Here is a 21253-nt window from a genome sequence, read left to right on the forward strand (position 1 = left end):
TTTTGTATTACATGCATTAATGTGAAAATAGTTTGTTTAGCTTTCATAAAGCAGTGACATGCATGTATCATGTTAATTAAATGTGCATATAATGTTCACTTTCCACCCAACCCTCTCCGTTCTTCACGTACCTTCTCGAAATTACATGACATGAAAAAAATACACCTAACTGATTTGTGTTTGCATTATTGTTTTACTCCTTTTTGTCACAACAGATTTCTGAGTAAGAAATTCAGGCTGCTCTCCTGAGGGACAGCGTGTCGCTACACTGACAGCGCGCCTCCCCTTTTTGGTGGATTTTTTCTGCCTGAAATTTTTTTTCTTTTCCTATCAAAGTGGGTTTTTCTACAGAATTTTGCTAGGGACAACCCTTTTGTTGCAGTGGGTTCTCTTACGTGCTCTAAATGCATACTGCACACTGGACCTCTGTTTATTGTCATCCGAATGACAAGATCCAGACCCACTACTCAAGGTCTAATGGAGGGGGAGAAAATACTGGCAACTGCAGGTGTGATTCGAACCAGTGCGCTCAGATTCTCTCGCTTCCTAGGCAGACGCATTACCTCTAGGCCAACATTCCACATTAGTTTTCTGATCAAAACATCAGACAGCAAGCACACACATGCATAATTCTCTCCTCTCTCATCACATTTCATAAACATACACAGTTCATTCATTCATTCACACACACGCCCTATCTCACAGACAAGTTTACATACAATTCCAATACAAGAAGACAGCACAGGCAAATGCACTCATGCACGAGTGCGCACGCACACACACACACTCACTCTCTCTCTCACACAGGTTTACATACAGTTCCCACACAAAAAGACAGCACAAGCAAACACACTCATGCACGAGAACATACATGCGCACACAAACTCCCTCTCTCGCACACAAGTTTACATAGAATTCTCATATGCACAGCACGTGGAAACACACTCATGCACAAGCGCACTCACCCACACACTCACCAGTGGAAAGCCAGTAGGCTGATAAAATTCCTCAGGGGCCACCCAGGATTACTGTCAAGAGTGGATGGGTCACAGAACCCAGCAAGCACCTGCACAGGTCACACTGATCTAATGTCATCTGAGACTATGCTCTGTGTCCACGTGTGTCCATGACCAACATGTGTATGTCAGTGTATGTGAGGGCAGATCGAGGATTGAATGGGCTGTGTGTGTGTGTGTGTGTGTGTGTGTATGTGTGTGTGTGTGTGTGTGTGTGTGTGTGTGTGTGTGTGTGTGTCTGTGTGTGTGTGTCTGTGTGTGTGTCTGTGTGTGTCTATGTGTGTGTGTGTGTGTGTGTGTGTGTGTGTGTGTGTGTGTGTGTGTGTGTGTGTCTGTGTGTGTGTGTCTGTGTGTGTCTGTGTGTGTCTGTGTGCATGTGTCTGTGCATGTGTGTTTGATGTGCGTAAATCAGTTACAATTTTATAAATAATAAAGATTGAATCAAATCATATGATTTAGACCAATAACAATAGACCAAAGGCCTCCTGGATATCAGAAGATCAAGTCAAAACTTGTGCTTGTTTAGATGTCTCTATGTCTAACAAATATGTCAAGGGCATTTGTGCAGACAATGACCTTCAGATGAATTGTGACCTGTCTTTTTAAGCTGAAATTGTCACTGAAGTAACATCTTTCATCTCTAATTTGTGTAATACTCTAAAATCAGCTTTCAGCAAAATTGCTTAAAAAAAAAAAACAAAAAAAACACAACAGAAAGCACATGAACACGGACTACCCCAAACTGACCAACAACATAACTGATCTACCTCTATCGTATTTAAATAATTAAAAACCCCTGTCAGTACCGAGCATCAACAACCCTACAATACAAATATTCTATCAAAACCGAATGAGAACATCACTACTCGTGGATGAATTGACTGGAAACAACCCAACCCAAACTGAATCAAACCCCAACCCAACCATCACAATCCCCGTTCGCTCAAAGAGAACCTGTACCTTTTTCTTGTCAGCCAGGGCCTGTGTGATGGCGCTGACAGGCTGCACAGTGACGCTGTCTCCCTCCTCCACCAGAATGAAGTAGTTCTCAAACCCCTCCCCCTGTCGCTGGAACTGGTCGTATGACTCCAACAGACTGCCCACCTGTGCCACACACGCTGCTCTCTCTCAGGTGAATTATTACCACACAGGCTCTCAGGTACAGGTGAAGATGTGGGTATAATCTCTCTCTCATGTGGTGTGGTGTGGTATGATGGGGTGTGGTGTGTGTGGTGTGGTTGATATGGTGTGGTGAGTGAGCACAAGTGAGCCGCCATTATTTTTTTTTTTTTTTTGGGGGGGATGTGATTTCTGGATGCGGAGTGGCTGATGATTGAATGTCATTTAAAGGCCACCCTTGCACATACCAAATTCTTATATTGGACACCAGTAAAAAGTCTAAAATGTCTTGGTGTGGTGTGTTGTATTGTAGTGTGTTGTTGTTTTGTGGGTGTGTGTGTGTGTGTGTGTGTGTGTGTGTGTGTGTATGTGTGTACATGTGTGTGTGCACATGTGTGCAAGTGCATGTGTGTGTGTGTGTGTGTTGAGGAGTACATATCAGTCAACATGCCTGCATGCTTTGACACCTCTTTGAAACAAAGTCCACTGCTGCTGCTGCTGGTCTTAAATGTGTTACACCACAACCTGTAAAATGTGTTAACCACAACAATCCTGCTGCCTACTGACCACAGCAATAGGTATTTGCTGAGTCAACCTTCAGCATCTTGTTTTCATCACAGAACTGAAAATGCAGTGCACAAATGTTATCACATTGACGCATGACATTTTCATAAGATAAAGCCCTTAAAGCAGAATGAAAACTGGTAAGAATGATATCACATCTGCTCAAGGCAAGTCTTTATGACTGACTTATCAAGTTAAAGGAATACAAAATACTACTGGAATGAGCAGAACAAAACGGAACTGCTGCAGAACATCTTTTCCTTCAAAAATGTTTTGTTGTTAACTGTACTTTAACCAGATCCGTAATAAGAATTCTAATTTCTGTTCTCTTTCACTATAGTCACTTTCGTGTGCACATGCGTGTCTGTGAGTGTGCGTGTGTGCACTTGTTTACAAATGGCAGGAGAGTAGTGACAGTGCAGTATGTGTAGATCTATAAGCTGTTAAGCCCCAAACCACGCACTACCATTTACCAAACATATCAGTCTGTATCTCATGACTTACCTGCTGAGAATTGAACCTCTGATCCAGTGTCACAGGCGGGGAGTTCAAGTGGACTGTTTCTGGAGCCACCAGGCAGGGACTGGCAAACCAGTAGAAAAACTGGTAATTCTTCAGGTTCTGAAAGGCAGGTAGACAAGCCTTCAGTTCAGTACAGTTTTCATCACCAGATGTTCTGCACAAAGTTCAGTGTTCAGTTCAGTATGCAGCTGTTAAGTATTCTCAGTTCATCCAGTGATCACAAGAGTAACTTTTCCTGTTTCTGCATACCATCAAGGTCAATCACTTTCCTTTCAAGTTTGACAAAAAGGAGGAGTTTGTATTATACTCCATGTTTGGTGATACATATACTTACCATGTCAAACTGATGCAAACTAGGCCTATCGGTTTGCTCTGCTTGGCCAAATTTTGTGCGGCTAACAGTGAAAAGACGCCCCTTCTTGCCCGGTCCGCTCTTAGCCAATCAAACGCCTCTAAAAGCTATAAGCGCTGAATCATTTCACAAAACTGTCTTTTTATATATCATTATCAACATTAGCCAGATTGTGTCCTGTGGTTGTTAACATCAGCCATGGTGTCCTGTGGTTGTCAACATTAGCCAGGTGGTAACATTAGCCAGGTGGTGTCCTGTGGTTGTTAACATTAGCCAGGTGGTGTCCTGTGGCTGTTAACATTAGCCAGGTGGTGTCCTGTGGCTGTTAACATTAGCCAGGTGGTGTGCTGTGGCCATGCAGGATGACGTGTGGGTGACCATCTCTACACTGGACACACCTGAAGGGGGTGTCTGTCCGTACACATCCCCCTCCTCCTCTCCCATGGAATTTCATTCATCCTCAATTTTTTCCATGCAAGTGCCATGGCAGAGCTGGTTAGGGCCTGCAATGTGTTGTCTCCTTGGGAAAGGTGTCAACAGGTACCCGGCTTCAGCTGGGGAAGGTTAAAATAGTGGGAAGGTTAAAAGAGCAGAAAGTGACGATCAGGACTCACCTCCCCATGCTGAGCCTTACACACTGGATGTGATTTCACTGTCCCCATGGTCAGGGAGGGGCTATGGGGATTTTAACAAGAACCATCTTTTCCCAACACCACATCCTGGTCTCTTTCTAGATCCATCCTTAATCAACTTGTCTTTTCATGACTGTCATCCGTTTTCCTCCAAAGTCCTATGTCCACCTGTGCTTCTTGGCCAAGACACAAACGTAAAAGAAAAAAGCACAAGACAGGACTATTGCGTACATATACATACAAAAATCACATATAGATATATCTTCAAATTATTCATTAATATTTAATTCCTGAATATAATTGTGTCAAACTGTTGCACTATGTCCAGAACTAATAAGCATTTCAATGCTAAAACTAAGAGACTGTCCAAAAGTTCACTCACTGCGTATGTCAGCAGCAGAAATCTGGACAGCAAGTTTGGGTTTTTCAAAGCAGCACCACTTTTAATGTCATTCCAGATCTGTTACACAGGAAAAACTGAGATAATCAGTTTGCACACAATGCACAGCATTCCTACAAAATTAAGACATATAAGTAAACACATGTAATCAGAATGACCTAACCTTTACACAGTACAAACTGACTACAGCAAATATATGATAAAGCAATGTAAACAAGTTATGCCTCTCTCTCTCACACACACACACACACACGCACACGCACGCACGCACGCACGCATGCACACACACACACAAACACACGCACACGCACGCACACACACACACGCATGCACGCACGCACGCGCACACATGCACCCACGCACACACAGACACACACACACGCATCATGTACAAGCATCACAGATTGAGCTCTCATTCTCTTGCCTGAATAGCCAGAATTTGTGTGTTCATGTAAACATATATGTACATGAGCATCAACCTGCATGAGACAAAACCAGGCAGAAATGAAGGGGTAAAAAAATTCAAAAAATAAAAAAGGGGAGATAACCACCTGTGCTCCCACAGAGGTGATGAGCTGTTTCTTGTCACAGTCTTTGAAGGCCTCCACAGTGTTGACGTTGCGCAGCGTTCCCACAGACAGCAGGCTGCGAGGAGGAACCTTGGCCTTCCTGCCACACATCATCAAATCATCATGCTTATAGTTGCACTGTTATAGCACAGCCAGTGACAAAGAGACCGTTTCAGGGCTGATCACAAGTCACTGCTTTATGCCAGTCAAAGGGAACACAAAATAATGTTCAAAGGTTGATTTAAACAATGTTATACAAACCAATTCACTCACATCTCACTCAATCCAAGTAAAACGAAAACCTAAACATAAAAAAAATATTGAAACAGCAAAGAGATCACATCAACAAATGTCTCAGACCCGTAAAATTCAAATCTGAATAAAGAGACTCTGAAGAGAAGTGACATTTAATTATCAATAATATCATCAACCAGGTACACAAAATGACAAAAACTCTGGACTTTCAATCTCAGTCCTGTGTTGCTGGTGAGTTAAGGGTGGAGGATTTTCTGTCTCTCACGTCAATAGATGTGCAGGCCTGCTTGTGCCTGACCCCTCTTCCAGTGTATATATACACATGCTGAAGATCAAGTGCGCATGTCAAAGATCCCATAATCAAAGTCAGCATTTGGTGGGGTGTGGAAAAAAAACATACCAAGCATGCACATCCCAGAAAACAGAGTGTGCCTCCCAATACAGCCAAGTAAAAAAAAACACCATACATGTTATAGTACACTCCTACACATGAAGTAACAAGGAAACTGCAACCACAAATATCAAAGAATGATGATCCTGAATTTGTTTCCTCCTCAGAGTACAAGGTTCTTCACTTCACAAGCAGCATTACATTTTTTTCTATCTTGTCTATCTAGTATCTTTGACTGAAGATTATGAGACAAGATTGCTCAAGCAATTGAACAAGTAATGAATAAGCTCTAAAAAGTTGTGTGTGTGTGTGTGTGTGTGTGTGTGTGTGTGTGTGTGTGTGTGTGTGTGTGTGTGTGTGTGTGTGTCAGAAAGACAGAGAGAGAGAGACAGAGACAGAAGAGAGAAAGACTGGAAGAAAGACACTGAGTGGCTGGCCATAATTATGCACACACACGACCAAAAAAACCCAACTCACACATCAAAAGCAGCATAGTCCAGCGTCAAATGAGGTGCCAGTCCAGGAAGATCACCTGTACAGTCAACAGGAAAAGAAAATCAGAAGTTTGTTTCCCTTGGTTTCTGTTCACACACACACACACACACACACTCGCACACAGTTCTCTCTCTCTTGAACTGTAGAACAAGAAAGTGAAGTCCACTGAAAAGCAGAACAGGAATAAGTGAGGAGACTGTGAAGGTGAGAGAAGTTATGGATGTCATCAAGGGGGAAATAACTTGAATGAGGATGAACAATCAGTGTGAAGAGATTGGTGGTCAATGTTACAGTTTTTTTTGCTTTTTTTTAACATCTGTCAACAACCGTGTTAAGGCTTGCAGATGGACAGAGTGCAGTGACAGCAACAAAGTGTCAGACAAAACAGGTGTCTGAGACAGTGAAAGATATGCCAGATCAGCCAAACAACATGAACAAAGAAACTGATCCATCTGAACTTCAAGCCTTGACAATCTACAATTCTTCGGCATTCCAGAAGCTGACCACAAAGATTACATGAAGGTGCAAGTAGAAAAGTATAGTTAATACACCCATTTTGTCTATTGAATCTCAAAAAAAAAAAAAAAAAAAAAAAAGAGGTAGGTTAGGAAATCATATAGTATGATATGTCACAATTTAGTTCCGTGTTTTACTGAATTTTAAGATTAATCAGATTGAAAAAAATCTACAGTCTGTTACTCCTTGGAAGTTGGCGGACTTGAAATGTGTGATGTTTTTACTTTTTTTTGTTAGTGATTAAGATCAGCTGGCTTAGAAGACTAGACAGACTGCAGCACAACTCAGGTAATTTTGAACCTCTCTCCAACCTCTTTAAGGTGAGTCAAGTAAAGAATATGCTAGTAACATAAAGCTGAGTTCATCTTTTTTTTTTCTTTTTTTTTTGCATGATGTGGCCAAGCATTATAGAAATATCAAAAAAGCTTTGGAACAGATGAGATATGTTGTGGACAGAGTATCACTTCCTTGCTGAACCTGTACACTTTATATCAATATAACAATTGACAAACAAGTGGGGTTTTTTATGAAAGAATGGGTGGATGCAAATATTTAAGGTATGATTAAGTAAATGATAATGCTGAATTCTTTTATCAGGAATTCAATGGAAAGGAAATTTCAGTCAGAGAAACCAATTTTTTCACTTTACGAAGGAATTATCAAGGCCCTAAAGCAGCTTAAAATCAGGTTCCTTGCTGCTAGTGAAAAGGTCCCAGACAGTCATGTGTGGTCCTGTCCTGTATTCATAAAGGAAATGAGGCAGTTAATTCAATGCTTGGGGGAAAGGTGACACTGCCAACAGCTACTGTATAATTGAATGACGCCTATGGTTTCCCAGGTCAACATATGTGCAGACCTGCTAGTGCCTGAATCGCCTTTGTGTGTATACGCACGCAGATCAAATATGCACGTTAAAGATCCTGTAACCCATGTCAGCGTTCGGTGGGTTATTGAGACCCGAAAATACCCAACATGCATGAACCACGACCATCGGCAAGTCGATGTTGGTCATGTAACGGAAAGAAGAAGATGGTGGTCTTAAATAGAAAAAAAAATTTTTTTCTTACCTTTTATAATGCTGACTACATAGTAATCAAGGCATGGTTTTCTAGTTATTCATTCATTCATTTTCATTTCACTTTCTTATCTGTTAACGAAATATGAATGAGCCGTAATCAAATTTTTTAACTGAAACTGACGGCGCAATGTCAGAGAGGGGAGAGGTGACAAGCGGCATCCCACAAGGCAGCGTCATCGGTCCAGTTCTGTTCTTGCTGTACATAAATGATCTGCCCCGACATGTCCAGAGCCATATCAAGTTATTCGCCGATGACATGAAGGTTTTTGCAAGAAACGACGATGATACCGCCACGGCAACACTGCAAGATGATCTGGATCGACTTCATGAGTGGTCAACAGAATGGCAAATGCGGTTTCATCCTGAGAAATGCTCAGTCATGAAAATAGGGAACCCAAAGACAGACAGAAAATACCACATGAAAGGCCATAATGGACAAGGGGAACTGATAGTTGTGGAACTTGCAGAAAGTGAGGTAGAGAAGGACCTTGGCATCCTGATTGACAAAAGGCTGACCTTCAAGAACCACATCAACCAAACGACTGCAAAAGCAAACAGATTTCTTGGAGTCATCCGAAGATCTTTCGACTTTCTCACCCCCGCAGTCTTCATCCAGCTATACAAGTCTCTAGTTCGCCCGATTCTTCAGTATGGACACACAGCATGGCAACCTCGACACAAGACACTGTGCTGCAAACTAGAGGACGTACAGAGGCGTTCCACCAAGCTCATTGCATCACTGAAGGACAAGCCGTATCCAGAGCGCCTTGCTGCACTGAACCTGCCCAGTCTTGAGCACCGCCGCCTCAGGGGGGATATGATCGACATGTACAAATACACGCATGACCTGTACAGTTACTATCAAGCAGAGATACATGAGGGCACAGCCTGAAGTTGGACAAATCACACTGCAGACTCAACATCAGAAGCAGTTTCTTTGTTCAGCGCGTAACCGCCACCTGGAACAGCCTGCCAGACAGTGTGGTCACAGCTCCATCTGTCAGTGCTTTCAATAACAGGCTCGACGCACACTGGAAGGAGCTACCTGCAAAATTTGACCCAGATTGCTATTATTAGTCGCTGTCGACATCTTGCACCACGTATGCATTTTCAGTTGTATTAGTGAGAAGACCTGCTCCAAAGAGCTTCAACACGGACACAAACCAGTAACCAGTAAGTATATTGAAATGAAGTTTTTTGTCTTTTGTCTGGAGCAACTGCATGCTACGTGTCTTCCGTTAAAGGTCACCAATAATTCACCAAACAGATTCAAGTATTCCTGAGATGCTGCGTCTATTCAGTCACCGAAACTTTCAAAAATGACGACACCGGTTACAGTACTCTGCTACTCACCATTCGAGTAAAACCCTTTCACTGGTTTCGGTTCCTCGTCCAACCCATAAACGTTCAGCTTATTTTCTGACAGTTTGTGCCAGAAGCCAGGCTCAATCATGCTTGAGAATGGAACATACTGCAATACTGAAGCCATCACAAAAATTAATATCTGCTGTCATATATTGTTTTATAACAAAGCAACCTCAGGCCTCTTCTCACAATTTTTTTTTCTCTCACGTCCAAAAGGCACGAGATATTCGGGGCGTCTGTTGTGATTGATCACGTGGAATTGCACTGCCTTTTGTATCACAGCAACTGATTGGTCATTTGATTTGGGTTGAACTGACCACTGTTTTGATTGGGAAAAGGAATCGGAAGTGCAATGGCTGACTTCTCAGCGCGTTGGATGAACGTCACAAGAAGCAACATAAACAAGGGATGTAATAAATGAGACTGAAAGTACTGCAGGAAGGAAAACATCTCTCAGTTGATTTGGATAGTATCGATTGCCGCATTTCAGTACGATGGCAGCATGTGCTCTGAGTAGTTATAGAATTTCATAAATTTGAGTCTCTTTTTAAAATCAAAATGTGCGAGGGATTGTTTACATTTTGTGCAATGTTGATCTGGTTTTTCACAGCTACACAGGCTACGCAAGTGGATCAAAATACTTATGAAGATGGTAGGAAACAGTTCGAACTGATACAACACCAGTCAGAACTGCCACACTACGGACAGTGCTGGAAAGATGCCGTGATACTAATGCAGAGTGGATGTAAAAGATTAACCGACAACGTTCAAGGCCGCCTGGCTCTCGCTTACCTCAACTGTTTCCTTGATCTGCAAGGCAGGCGAAAATATGAATGCGACCAAGATGACACCTTAGAGACGTGCACCAAAACCTTGGAAGACGCTGATCGAGCCTCATTCACAACTTTCTTTACCCACACCCAAAACATTTGCTATTTCCTGCGAGCTCAGGTATGGAATGAAATGACTGAGAAGACTATTTCTGTGCTCGCTGAAAGTTCATCCCATGTGGCAGCACAACTGCAGAAGTCTTCCCATCTTCAGACTAAAATAATGGAGCAACAGAATGACAGCCTGCAAAATCAAAAAATCCTTATTGAAAATGCTGCAAATCTCACAAACACATTGTCCAGCTCATCCACTGAAATAAATCGCCTGTTTCAGTCTTTCAAAGAAACTACACAAGAGCAACGTCTGTTGATCACAGATGTCTTTGACCAGCTGGCAAGTTTGAAACAAACTGTCCTGGGAGAATTTTCTGGTTTCTATTCCATTCTGTACTATTTTTTCTCAGTTCTTGTTTCTTACTTACTGACTTCCACAACACGTACTGGTGGGGCAAGATTCTGGCTCTTCAGTATTGTGACAGTCAGCATTTTCTGTGAATATTTCATCACCTCATGGTCCCCTTACTTCCTTGAATGGACCTCATTGCAGCTTCAGGATCATGATGTAAGTAATAACCAAATTAGAGATCTAGCACTTAAAAGTTAAATAGTAGTTAAGTATTTATCTTCTGAATCTGAAATTGCTGTTTATGTAAAAGTGTACTTGTATAATGTATACTATAAAACTATAACATGTATGATGTATCTGTGAGGGTAAGCATGTATACTCAAGTGTGCTTGGATATATGCTTGAGTGAGTGTACCATGTGTAACTGTAAGAGTGAAAAGTATACAAGACACTGAATACAGTGAAATTTACAGAGTGAGTGAGTGACACATCTACTCTATGGGTGCAATAGCCAAGTGGTTAAAGTGTTGGAGCAGGCACATTAACAGAATGTGGAACCTGTCCTCTTGCTTTGGGTAATTATAGTCAACAATCCCAACTAGAGCAGACATACTTTCCAGTACTCAGGTTTGATGCAAGTCACATTTTGTCACATTTGCACAAATATTTATATCCTACTCCTAGTTTGATTCTTGCTCTTTATCATTACCACTATAGAGTACCACTGGGTATTATTACTTCTGCTCAGCCATGGAATACTCTTTTGAAGTTGGCTGGCCTGTTTTTAACATGGGTTTACTGCTTCTGTGTTGCTGTTGCTGTTGCTACTGCTTCTGAAATGAATCACTTTACTAATGCATTCCCATGTTTCTGTTGGGCAGGACTGGATGTACTGGATCCGGAACAGTTGTCGGAAGCTGTTTGCTGTGACAGGTCTCATTGTGCTGGCGGTGTTTGCCTACACCTACCACGACATCAACGCCGCCAATAACCAGTTGCTGGTGGAGATCAGGAAACAGAATTCAGACCTCAAACGTCTGCTGCATGGTGAGGCTGACTGGCCATTCAGTCACAACAGCAAAAGAAGATTTATAAAAGATGTTGAAAAGGGTTTCCTTGCCAGATTAAACGTTGCTTTTGTTGATTATCCAGATTATAGAGCAGTAATCTGCTATTTAGATAAAAGTCAGAACAAGGAACTATATATAGTCAGATGCACATACGCACACATGCACCACACACACATACACACAACACACACATGCATGCACACAGGACAACACCCACACATAAAAAAAAAAACCCAAAAAAACCACCATACACACATACTGTGATGCACACCAACGCTTAAGCATGTCGGACACTGAGACAATATACATGTAGTAGATCAGTGTGATGATTAACATTACAGACTTATTTTCTTAACCAAATATGAATATTGCAAATCAGTGCTGTGTCTTGATTTTTATCATGGACATAAATGACTAATGTAATTATTTTAGGTAAAAGAAGAGTGTGTTCAGATGATATTGATGTAACCCCATGTATTATGTCATGAAGTCTTCAAATTAGGTTCCCATTTTGTAACAGATAGGAAACATGTATAAGAACAAATGTTACTCTGCTTCCTTGACTTGAATCATATTTTATTTGAAGTGAAAATTCATTTTTGTTTGTTACCATAGGTTCTCAGCTGATGTCTGTGGAAGCACAACCAAATGGGTTTGCAGGTAAGCAGTGTGAAGCTTTTCTGTCAGTTTTAATTTTGTGTGTGTATGCAAACACAGTTTTTGTAAATATGAAATATGTCTGTGCATTATTGTTAATGAATGTTATTTCTGAATACGTAATGATGATGTGGAAGAATTTATTTAGAAAATCCAGTCCTAAAACTTTTATTTCTTTTGCGTGGCCACTCACTTGGCACACAAATCAACTGATCTGGATATAGTTTGTTGAATTTATAATTCATTGCAAAAGCCCAGTTTATTTCATAATGCAAATTTAGAAAAAGTTTCTCCACACATGGCTTGGTCCCATATAGTTGAAATCTCAGCATGTAACTACCCTAAGTGTTTTCCAAGACTGCATTTTTGCCGTGTAATGGTTTAGTGCATGCATTTTTTGGTCATTGTAACATAAAATAATGTAATCCCATGTCATGTCTTGCATACATACTTAGGTACATGCGTATGGATGGATGTAGAATTAGGTGTATGAGCTGATTATGAACGACATGTGTACTGTTCAATTTTATAGAATTGAAAATGAATGTAAAAAGATAAATAAATAAAAAGGAAAGTTATTAAGAGTGTATAGAAGATGTAGCAGTGAGACAGGAAATAAACAAACAAAAACTTTAAAAACAGAAACAAGATATTAACACACAGAAAATACATCATTCAGGAAACAAAGAAACAAAAATTTGAAAAAGAAGACAGAAACGAGATATTAACACGTCGAAAATACATTGTTCACACAGGAGGTGACAGAAGCATGGCTTTAGAGTGCAGCACCAGTCACTCTGATACTGAAACCTCCGACTCTGACGCAGAGGACTCCAGCTCCGACAGAACATACATCCTACAAGAAACAGGATCCAGCCTGGCCGACACAGACAGCTACTTCACCGCTGACACCATACACGGCAGCAGCGCTAGCGCCTTGACGAAAGCGTCATTGATGGAAGAACTTCGGGACCTTCGAAGCACGACGCCACTGAAGGAAATGAGGGGACAGATGGAGCGGTGGATAACGACAGGGGGGTACTCCCAGCTATCATCAAACGGGGCTGTCCCTGCTATGAGCAGTTCGTCTGATATGGTGAGTAACTTAAATTTGGTGGAAAACGATTGTCTTCTAACAAATTCAAGTTGTTTGAGAAGTTTATTAAAGTAATGGTCGTCTATGATCTCACGAAGCTAAAGTAATAAAGCTAAAGCAATGGTAGTGCTAGTACTGTTGAGGTAGTTGACTGCATTTATTCTTTGTTTGTGTGTATGGTTACTACATTTGTCTTCCAATGAATTAAAGTTGTACAAGAACTATAATAATGGTAGTGCTCTTATTGTTGTTGTAGTTGACTTTGTGCGAACAAGACTTAGACTTAATAGACATGAAAACATTAACATGTAGAGGCGTGGCTAATTGTATCATACCATACATTTTGTCATTGTGCACAAGTGTTAGATTGTGGTAAATCTGAAAAGTTTCTGGTTTGTGCTTTAGTCTAAATGCATTAGTACAGAGAGGAGCGGCCTGCCCAGCATCAAAAGCCTGCTGATCCAGTGCCAGCTACGCTGGACGGGACACGTTGTCCGCGTAACAGACAGCAGGATCTCGAAGATGCTCTTGTATGGCCAGCTGAAGGAAGGCCATCGCGAACTTGGAAGACCCTGCAAGCGCTTCAAGGACACCTTGAAGACAAACCTCAAAGCTTGTGACATAGACATCGCTTCCTGGGAAACTGATGCCCTTGACCGCTCTCGCTGGAGGATGCTGTGCTCTAGTGGCGTAAAGATGTTTGAAAACAAGAGAACACTGGCCATTAAGGAGAAGCGTGAGCGAAGGAAGCAGGGCTCAACTTCCAGAGATGTTTTCCCTTGCAGCACCTGTGGGAAGTGCTGTGCATCCAGAATCGGCCTCTTTTCCCATATGAGGACACACACCGACAGATAAGCCTGCCTGCCTACTCATCTGTCGTACTGACGGGAGACTCCATCCATTAGTACAGTTCTTTGTTTTGTACATTTTGATTTTGATGTTCCTTCATTTGTTTTTATTACAAAAGGTGGATTGGCTTCATTTGTTGTGTTTTTTGTAAGTACCGGTGTGCTTTAAACAGTGTGATGTTTTTAGTGTTCTCTTCCAGTGTTGGTACTTTGGATTCATCTCTCCCTTATGTACCTCATGTCACACAGGATGATGAATTCACCAGATTTTTTTTTTTCAAAATCAAATTGAGATAACCTCCCACATTAAGTCTCCTTGAGAACTCATCTCTCCATTATTCATGAAAATAAAAGGAAAAGAAAGGTGGTTAAATTGTAAAGCTAATATTTCCTACTTCACAAAACAAAACATCGCCACCAAATACATTTTATGAAAGCATGCAGCATGATTTACTTTTTGACATGACTATTTTTGTTTGTAAGATGTGTGTAAAAAGAAATTGCATTTGTACGTGTTGTTTCAATGCCTCCAGGGGTCACATGAAATAAATTTCTTGCAATTACCTTGCCTTGCTAGTTGATTAATCTTCTCTAAAAGGGTGCATAATATACGCATTATTTCAGTGCCTCCAAGAGGCACTTGAAACAAACTTCTTGCCATTCCTTGCCTCGATATTTTAATCTTCTCTCCCTCACAGAACAGGAAACCCTTGGGATCACCCTACAGCCTACGGCCCCGCAGAGGCAGAGTTTCAGGCAGTCCAACTCCGGCCATCCAGGTGGAGTCGCCTCGCAGTTTTGGCAGGACTGTCAGGCAGCTGGAGAGGATTGCAGAGAAAAACAGTCGCATGGTACGCGCTGCGGTCTCTGGCAAGGCAGCAAACAGATAAGACCACACGCCAAACTGCTGCTGTACAGCCTAAGTGTCCATCCACCGATGTAACGGCAGTTAAGAACACGTTTAGACATTTTGATGCAGTTTGTCAGCATGATGCTGGTTATCTGATGATTTGAGTGAATCTCCAGCCTGGCTCCAACCTTGATGCAAAATCATTCTGCAAAGAAACTTGGTGTTCACTTATTTTGAGCTGTTTTCTTCTTCTTCTTCTTCTGCGTTTGTGGGCTGCAACTCCCACGTTCACTCATATGCACACGAGTGGGCTTTTACGTGTATGACCGTTTTTACCCTGCCATGTAGGCAGCCATACTCTGTTTTCGGGGGTGTGCATGCTGGGTATGTTCTTGTTTCCATAACCCACCGAACACTGACATGGATTACAGGATCTTTAACGTGCGTATTTGATCTTCTGCTTGCATATACACACGAAGGGGGTTCAGGCACTAGCAGGTCTGCACATATGTTGACCTGGGAGATCGTAAAAATCTCCACCCTTATCCCACCAGGTGCCATCACTGTGATTCGAACCTGGGACCCTCAGATTGACAGCCCAACGCTTTAACCACTCGGCTATTGCACCCATCTAAGAGCTGTTATCAAGCAACCTCGAAAGAAGATTATTGTCGGTTTGATGTTTGTCTGCTTCCTCCCACTCTCCAACCATTTTTTGTTTTTCCTCTTGACCCTCATTGAAATCAGGTGCTTGTGGGTGGGTGTTTACTGTGTGTGTATGCACAATAATGCGTGTATCTGTGTGTGTGTGTGTGAGTGGGCATATTTTGTGCCTTTGTGTGTGTGTTTGTGTGCACGTAAGTGTGATAGTTCTTATCTGCAATTTGTAGTATTGTTTTGGTGTATGTAGATATATGTGTTGAGGTATGTTATGCACTATTGTCTAATCTTGCTTGATGTGATGCGCTTAAGTCTGTTTCGGATTATATGGGGGATTTGCACCATATAAGTAGAAATAATAATTATTTTTAAGTGTTGTTTGTTTGTGATATATACATTTTCAGTTCTGATAACCCCCCTTGTGGGGATGCCGGGGGTCTTTCAGTATAAACAGTATCCCAGCCTTCTGGAAATACTGTGCTAGAAATTTCCTCTTTTCTGTCACTCTTTGTTTCTGCCTCTTTTTTTTTCTTTTTTTAAAATTTTTTTTTTTAATCTTCACTGTCGTCTCCTTTTTCTGCCTTCCCAGCCCATTCCCCTTTCTTTTTTCAAGCAAGCCTTGACACTTTTTTCTCTTTTCTGCAGTCTGTGATGTACTGTCTGTGCTGTTTTGCTCTGGCGATAGGTGTAGAGATGTAAACAATGGGATGGGCACTAGCTGCCCATTCTGCAATGTTATTTGCCTATATCATATGGCCTTTTTTCTGTTTTTTTGTTGTTGATTTTTTGGCTTTGAAGTATTGTTGTTGTTTTTTTTCCCTTTTTACGATTTTTTGTAATCTGGGGATGATAAATTCAGCGGAATGGCTGGCGTCCTCAGCATGGCCTAGTCTTATTTGCCATAAGGATCTAAATGATTGGTTGGGATACTGTGTCGTGAACATGTTTTGTGGGTTTGTCTTAGTGATTTTTTGTAGATGTGACAGTTTTGTGTCGACGCGGTTGAGCATTTGTATGGTTTGACATTCTGATATGGCCCTGTGCGTTCGGCTGGACTACAAGCATCAAGAAGAATAACAAGAATAAGTTCTGATAATGGCCCATGTGGATGTCTAGGCTGTAATTAATAATAGGCTGACCTTTTTTTCTTTTGTTTTGAACAGATTGTGTTTTACATAGTGCTTACTGACATGGGAGCATTCTTTCAAAATTTTGTTCATTTCATTTTCCGGTGGTCATGAATTTCATCTTTGATGTGTGTAATTTGCTAGTGAACTGTACTCGAGTCCTGCAAATTTTTATGTTGAGCTTTTCATACATATTATTGTATCATGTGACTTGATTTACTACTACATGCAGTAGTATGCTGCAAATTTTATTTCAAGCCTTTTATATGCGTAAAGAACACAATGTGTATTTTCTTTTCATTGGTTTAATTTTGGGAGTTTTAAAGGTGTATGATCACTATGAGATAATCACATGTGATAATCATTAAATATTAAATACACAAGATATGCATGCTTAATGAGTATTAACACTAATTATGATCTGAATCAGCCATGGGATATACTTTTGTACATTGCATTCATTGTGAGAATAATCAAGAGAGAATAATCAATATTTTGTTTGTGCCATTATTCTTTTAACTTTTCTGAGCGGTCTTCTTGGTGGAAAAAGATCAATGATAAAATAAACAGACAAATGAATATAAATAAATAATAACTGTGACACACATTATTCAGGTGAGGGTGGACTGAAAAGGTGATTGTACAGTTTTGCATAATTCTGCATCCCCCATCTCAACTGCATTCAATGTTTTTGTGTAAAATAAAAAAAGTATTAATTTAAACTGTTCATTGCACCGTCTTCTTTTATAGTTGTGTAAGTGCACTGTATCATGTGTAAACGATGATGCCCAATTTACACATCTAACACAGCCTCACAGATCAGGAGTCACACAAAATCTTGAAGCAGAGGTAAAAGAGACAGGCTTTCACTTGATGTGACATCCCATAGGACTGAGGTAAAAGTTTTGGGTATGAATATGGGACGACAACAAGAAGTCCCATCACATGAACTACCGGTAGTTTAAAGTAAAATGATGGGGGTGGGGAGGGTCAACTACATAAAAACCATGTCGGTCAAGGGAGAGATAATTTATAGCAGGTTTTGCTTAACTCTAGTTTTCTCTCAATCGTTTTTTTGTTGTTGTTGTTTTGTTTGTTAGTTTTTTGGGCTTCTTTTTTTCCTTCTTCTTTTTTTATTTTTTTATTATTTTTATTTTTAACCATGTCATGATTCACTTAAAAATACAAAATTCAGTCAGAGAAGGCCATAAATCTAGCTTGTTAGAAAAATGTTGAGCATGAAACCCACTTGTAAGAATTTTCATTGGGGGTGGAAATGACATTTGAAGAGTGAATTTGTATAGAAATCCAACATTTTCTGGGATACTGATTGAACAAAGTTAATAATTTGTATAGAAATCCAACATTTTCTGGGATACTGATTGAACAAAGTTAATTCATTTCCCCCCAGACCAGGGTGTTCCACAGACCATTTCATCTTCAACCATCAAATGCTGACGGGTTTTTTGTCATTTACATTTTTCATCATTTTAATTTGTCTCAACAATCGTTGAAAGCTATGGATCTGATAGGAAAGGAGTACTCAGCAGTAATTAATTGTGCTGCGAAAGATTTGAATTGTGACACCACAATTCATGACAAATAAGGTCTGATGACTGAATTGAGAAGTGTTTATGTCCAACATTGTTTTTTTTTATGACAATGCAGATAGCCAATTATGTTGAACTAATCTTAGTGGCATGTCACAATTTGACCGAAATTGAAAGTGAGCAAAAGACAATGAGATTGCGTTCAAGCCACCACACACCAGTCCAAGGGATACAAGTGAACTGATATTATTGAGAGTTTTAAAATACTAAAACATGGAAATGGAACATATGTACAATGTGGATGGCTATATACAAATGTGTTTGTGCATGACTACAATGGGAAACATGCTCAAAATTTATCATGTCACACTAAATAAATCATGCCACAATGACCAATGAATCTGAGCTTATACTCAGTATATATCTTCCCAAGACGACGTCAGGAAATGGATCAAACAACAAGAACACTCATGTATGCTATGCCACATCTTATGACGCAACTCAACATAGCACAGAAATGCAAGACTGAAGGACTAGAAAAGCAAAGACCTAGAAAGCCATGGTGAAAGAACTGAGTCCACTAACACAAACTATTTGTCTCATGACAAGCAAAAGGTTATACCAGGTTATTCAGACATCCCTTGTAAATGACCTGCTAACATCATGTCTTTTTAAAAAAAACAGATTTTTTGGTTCACCATCTTCAGAGTAATACGTCACTCCACATAAAACCCATTTCCTTATTGTGCTCTACAGTGCTCATTTTTATCCAAACGTACTACACTACACACTAACCCACAGCTAAAATCCAAAATAAACACACTGCATTGATTAACACAACCCAGCACACACCCTTCATATGTGCAACCACTTAGTCCATTTACATCCAGGTTACCATCAGGTACAATGTACGTTTCATTGCCTCCACAACACCAAAAGGAATTCCAAAGCCACAAATGTGTTTGTCCTCCAAAACAGCTTCCCCTGTCATCCTCAGTTGTACCCTGCCATTGTTTGTGCATGGAAAGTGCTGCACTAACCTCCTATACCAGGCTGCTTCTCTTCACCCCCTTTCCCTTGCAGCAATTTAAAGGTGTGTTCACTGATGTAGGCAAAATTTAAAGAATCATATTTAAATGAGATTCACTGCATCCCCTGAATATATGCTTGAATGTTCTGTGCAAATTCAAATAAAAAAGTTTACTGCTTTGAACAAGTCTGAATGGTAAGACAAAACTGACCTTTTCATGGTCCATCAACTGGTGCACCTGAAGCAAACCTGACCAAAAAGCATCCAAGTTAACTGTCAGGTTCAATGCCTGTTCCTTTCTGCGCTCCTCACAGTACGAACATGTTCTAAATGATTCCTACCCTAAAATTATGTCTGGTCTACCAACCCTGACTGGTGTAACTGTGTACAAGCTAACGGGGATTCCGTTCCAGATCTGGCCCAATATTAAACAAATCTATAAAGGGCAAAAAACAAACAACAAAACAAAATAAAACAAACGAAAAAAGCCAAGTTCAAACCCTGGGACCATAAAACAAACTGAAAGCAGCGGCCAAGGCAGGTGTGAACTGGTGTTTCAAATGGCACCACCAGGTATCAATGTGGCATTCTGAATCTGTCCCTTCTGAAGACACTGTCATACATCATCTTTTTTTCTGACCCCAAAACTAACACTTCAACACCCTGCCCCTGAGCCATGAACACAACACAGCTCAGTTCAAACTGTCCTTGGGTCTGTGACAGAAAAATCTACATCTGTCACTTCATTACTGCCTGACCTCAATACACCACCTACCCCTTTCAGCCAACACTTGTGCAAAAGGAAATGCAGCAAAGACTCCCCCCCCCCCCCCCCCACCCACACACACCCCCCCTCTAAAGCTATGGCACTCTGTTCCAAAGAGCTGGTACAGTTTAGAATCTTGTTTGAAATAAGTCTCAAAGGACAAAACTAATGATTCATGTCTGCCTTGTCCTGAAACAAATCATTTCAAGTATCTGCTGGGATCTAGCGGGCATCCAACTCTAAGGACAAACTTTGTGCATGGACTGGACACAATTCTGCCATCCCCAGGAGCAAGAGTACAGAAAATACGTTCATATAGATGACAGAAGATATTTCCATCATTCAACAGAAACCACAGGTGAAGGTACCTTTTTCAAATGCTACATCACTGGGAAGACCAATCGACGAAGCTGAAAGAAAAGTGATAAGACTTCCTGATTTATTTTTCTTGAATCAAAAAAGACTTCCTACCCTGACCAGGGCCCCATGTAATGCCTATGCTATGGAATTCACAGAGTGAAAAATAAACATTTGATATTCTGTCACTTTTTTCCCCATCCCATTAATTTGTAAGAGATAGGAGTGGACAGTATATGACACCAAACTGTTTGTTACTAGTGTTTTGTGTTTTCTTGTTCAGAAAAAAAAGTGTGCTCATCAAAACTGTGAGCCAAGCAAACATGTCCAAAACTGCAGTTCAGCAACTTCCATGAACACACCTGTCTTTTCGAAGTTTGCGCATGTCTATCATAATTATTATTGTAAGTACTATTTCTCTTGTTTAGACTTAGAGCTGCCACTTTTCCAGGACTACTTCTTCTTCTGCGTTCACTCGTATGCACACGAGTGGGCTTTTACGTGTACGACCGTTTTTACCCCGCCATGTAGGCAACCATACTCTGTTTTCGGGGGTGGGCATGCTGGGTATGTTCTTGTTTCCATAACCCACCGAACGTTGACATGGATTACAGGATCTTTAATGTGCGTATTTGATCTTCTGCTCGCATATACACACGAAGGGGGTTCAGGCACTAGCAGGTCTGCACATATGTTGACCTGGGAGATCGTAAAAATCTCCACCCTTTACCC

At 40.8% G+C, this 21253-nt stretch overlaps 2 protein-coding genes across 3 annotated transcripts in view; one reads left to right on the forward strand and one right to left on the reverse strand.

Annotated features, from left to right (window-relative positions):
* The window catches only part of LOC143299703 (ubiquitin-like modifier-activating enzyme ATG7), a 32242-nt gene extending 22729 nt beyond the window's left edge, over positions 1–9513 (reverse strand). Inside the window, exons 1-7 of the mRNA XM_076613067.1 lie at positions 9263–9513; positions 6298–6352; positions 5157–5274; positions 4588–4665; positions 3204–3320; positions 1977–2120; positions 978–1066 (exon numbers count right to left, since the gene is read on the reverse strand). Of these exons, the coding sequence (XP_076469182.1) occupies positions 978–1066; positions 1977–2120; positions 3204–3320; positions 4588–4665; positions 5157–5274; positions 6298–6352; positions 9263–9398 (737 nt within the window). The 5' untranslated portion in view covers positions 9399–9513. The remainder of the gene's footprint in view (positions 1–977; positions 1067–1976; positions 2121–3203; positions 3321–4587; positions 4666–5156; positions 5275–6297; positions 6353–9262) is intronic.
* Positions 9514–9636: 123 nt separating this feature from the next.
* LOC143299544 (uncharacterized) lies at positions 9637–17869 on the forward strand. Of its 2 annotated transcripts, none has more exons than XM_076612827.1 (5): positions 9637–10726; positions 11392–11557; positions 12196–12240; positions 12993–13333; positions 14880–17869. In XM_076612827.1, the coding sequence occupies exons 1-5, from the start codon at positions 9833–9835 to the stop codon at positions 15069–15071; spliced, it is 1638 nt and encodes a 545-aa protein (XP_076468942.1). In that variant the 5' UTR covers positions 9637–9832; the 3' UTR covers positions 15072–17869. The 2 variants fall into 2 exon arrangements, with proteins under 2 accessions (XP_076468942.1, XP_076468941.1); XM_076612826.1 differs by having other exon boundaries at positions 14885–17869.
* The last annotated feature ends 3384 nt before the right edge of the window (positions 17870–21253 follow it).

Source organism: Babylonia areolata, chromosome 25 (genome assembly GCF_041734735.1).
Source record: "Babylonia areolata isolate BAREFJ2019XMU chromosome 25, ASM4173473v1, whole genome shotgun sequence".
Classification (NCBI taxonomy): Eukaryota; Metazoa; Mollusca; class Gastropoda; order Neogastropoda; family Buccinidae; genus Babylonia; species Babylonia areolata.

Excerpts from the sequence above, each read along its gene's own strand:
- LOC143299544 (XM_076612826.1), top strand. The coding sequence starts at position 9,833 with ATGTGCGAGGGATTGTTTACATTTTGTGCAATGTTGATCTGGTTTTTC. Across the intron at positions 11,558-12,195 it reads CCTCAAACGTCTGCTGCATG|GTTCTCAGCTGATGTCTGTG; the intron begins GTGAGGCTGACT and ends TTGTTACCATAG. Across the intron at positions 12,241-12,992 it reads ACAACCAAATGGGTTTGCAG|GAGGTGACAGAAGCATGGCT; the intron begins GTAAGCAGTGTG and ends TTGTTCACACAG.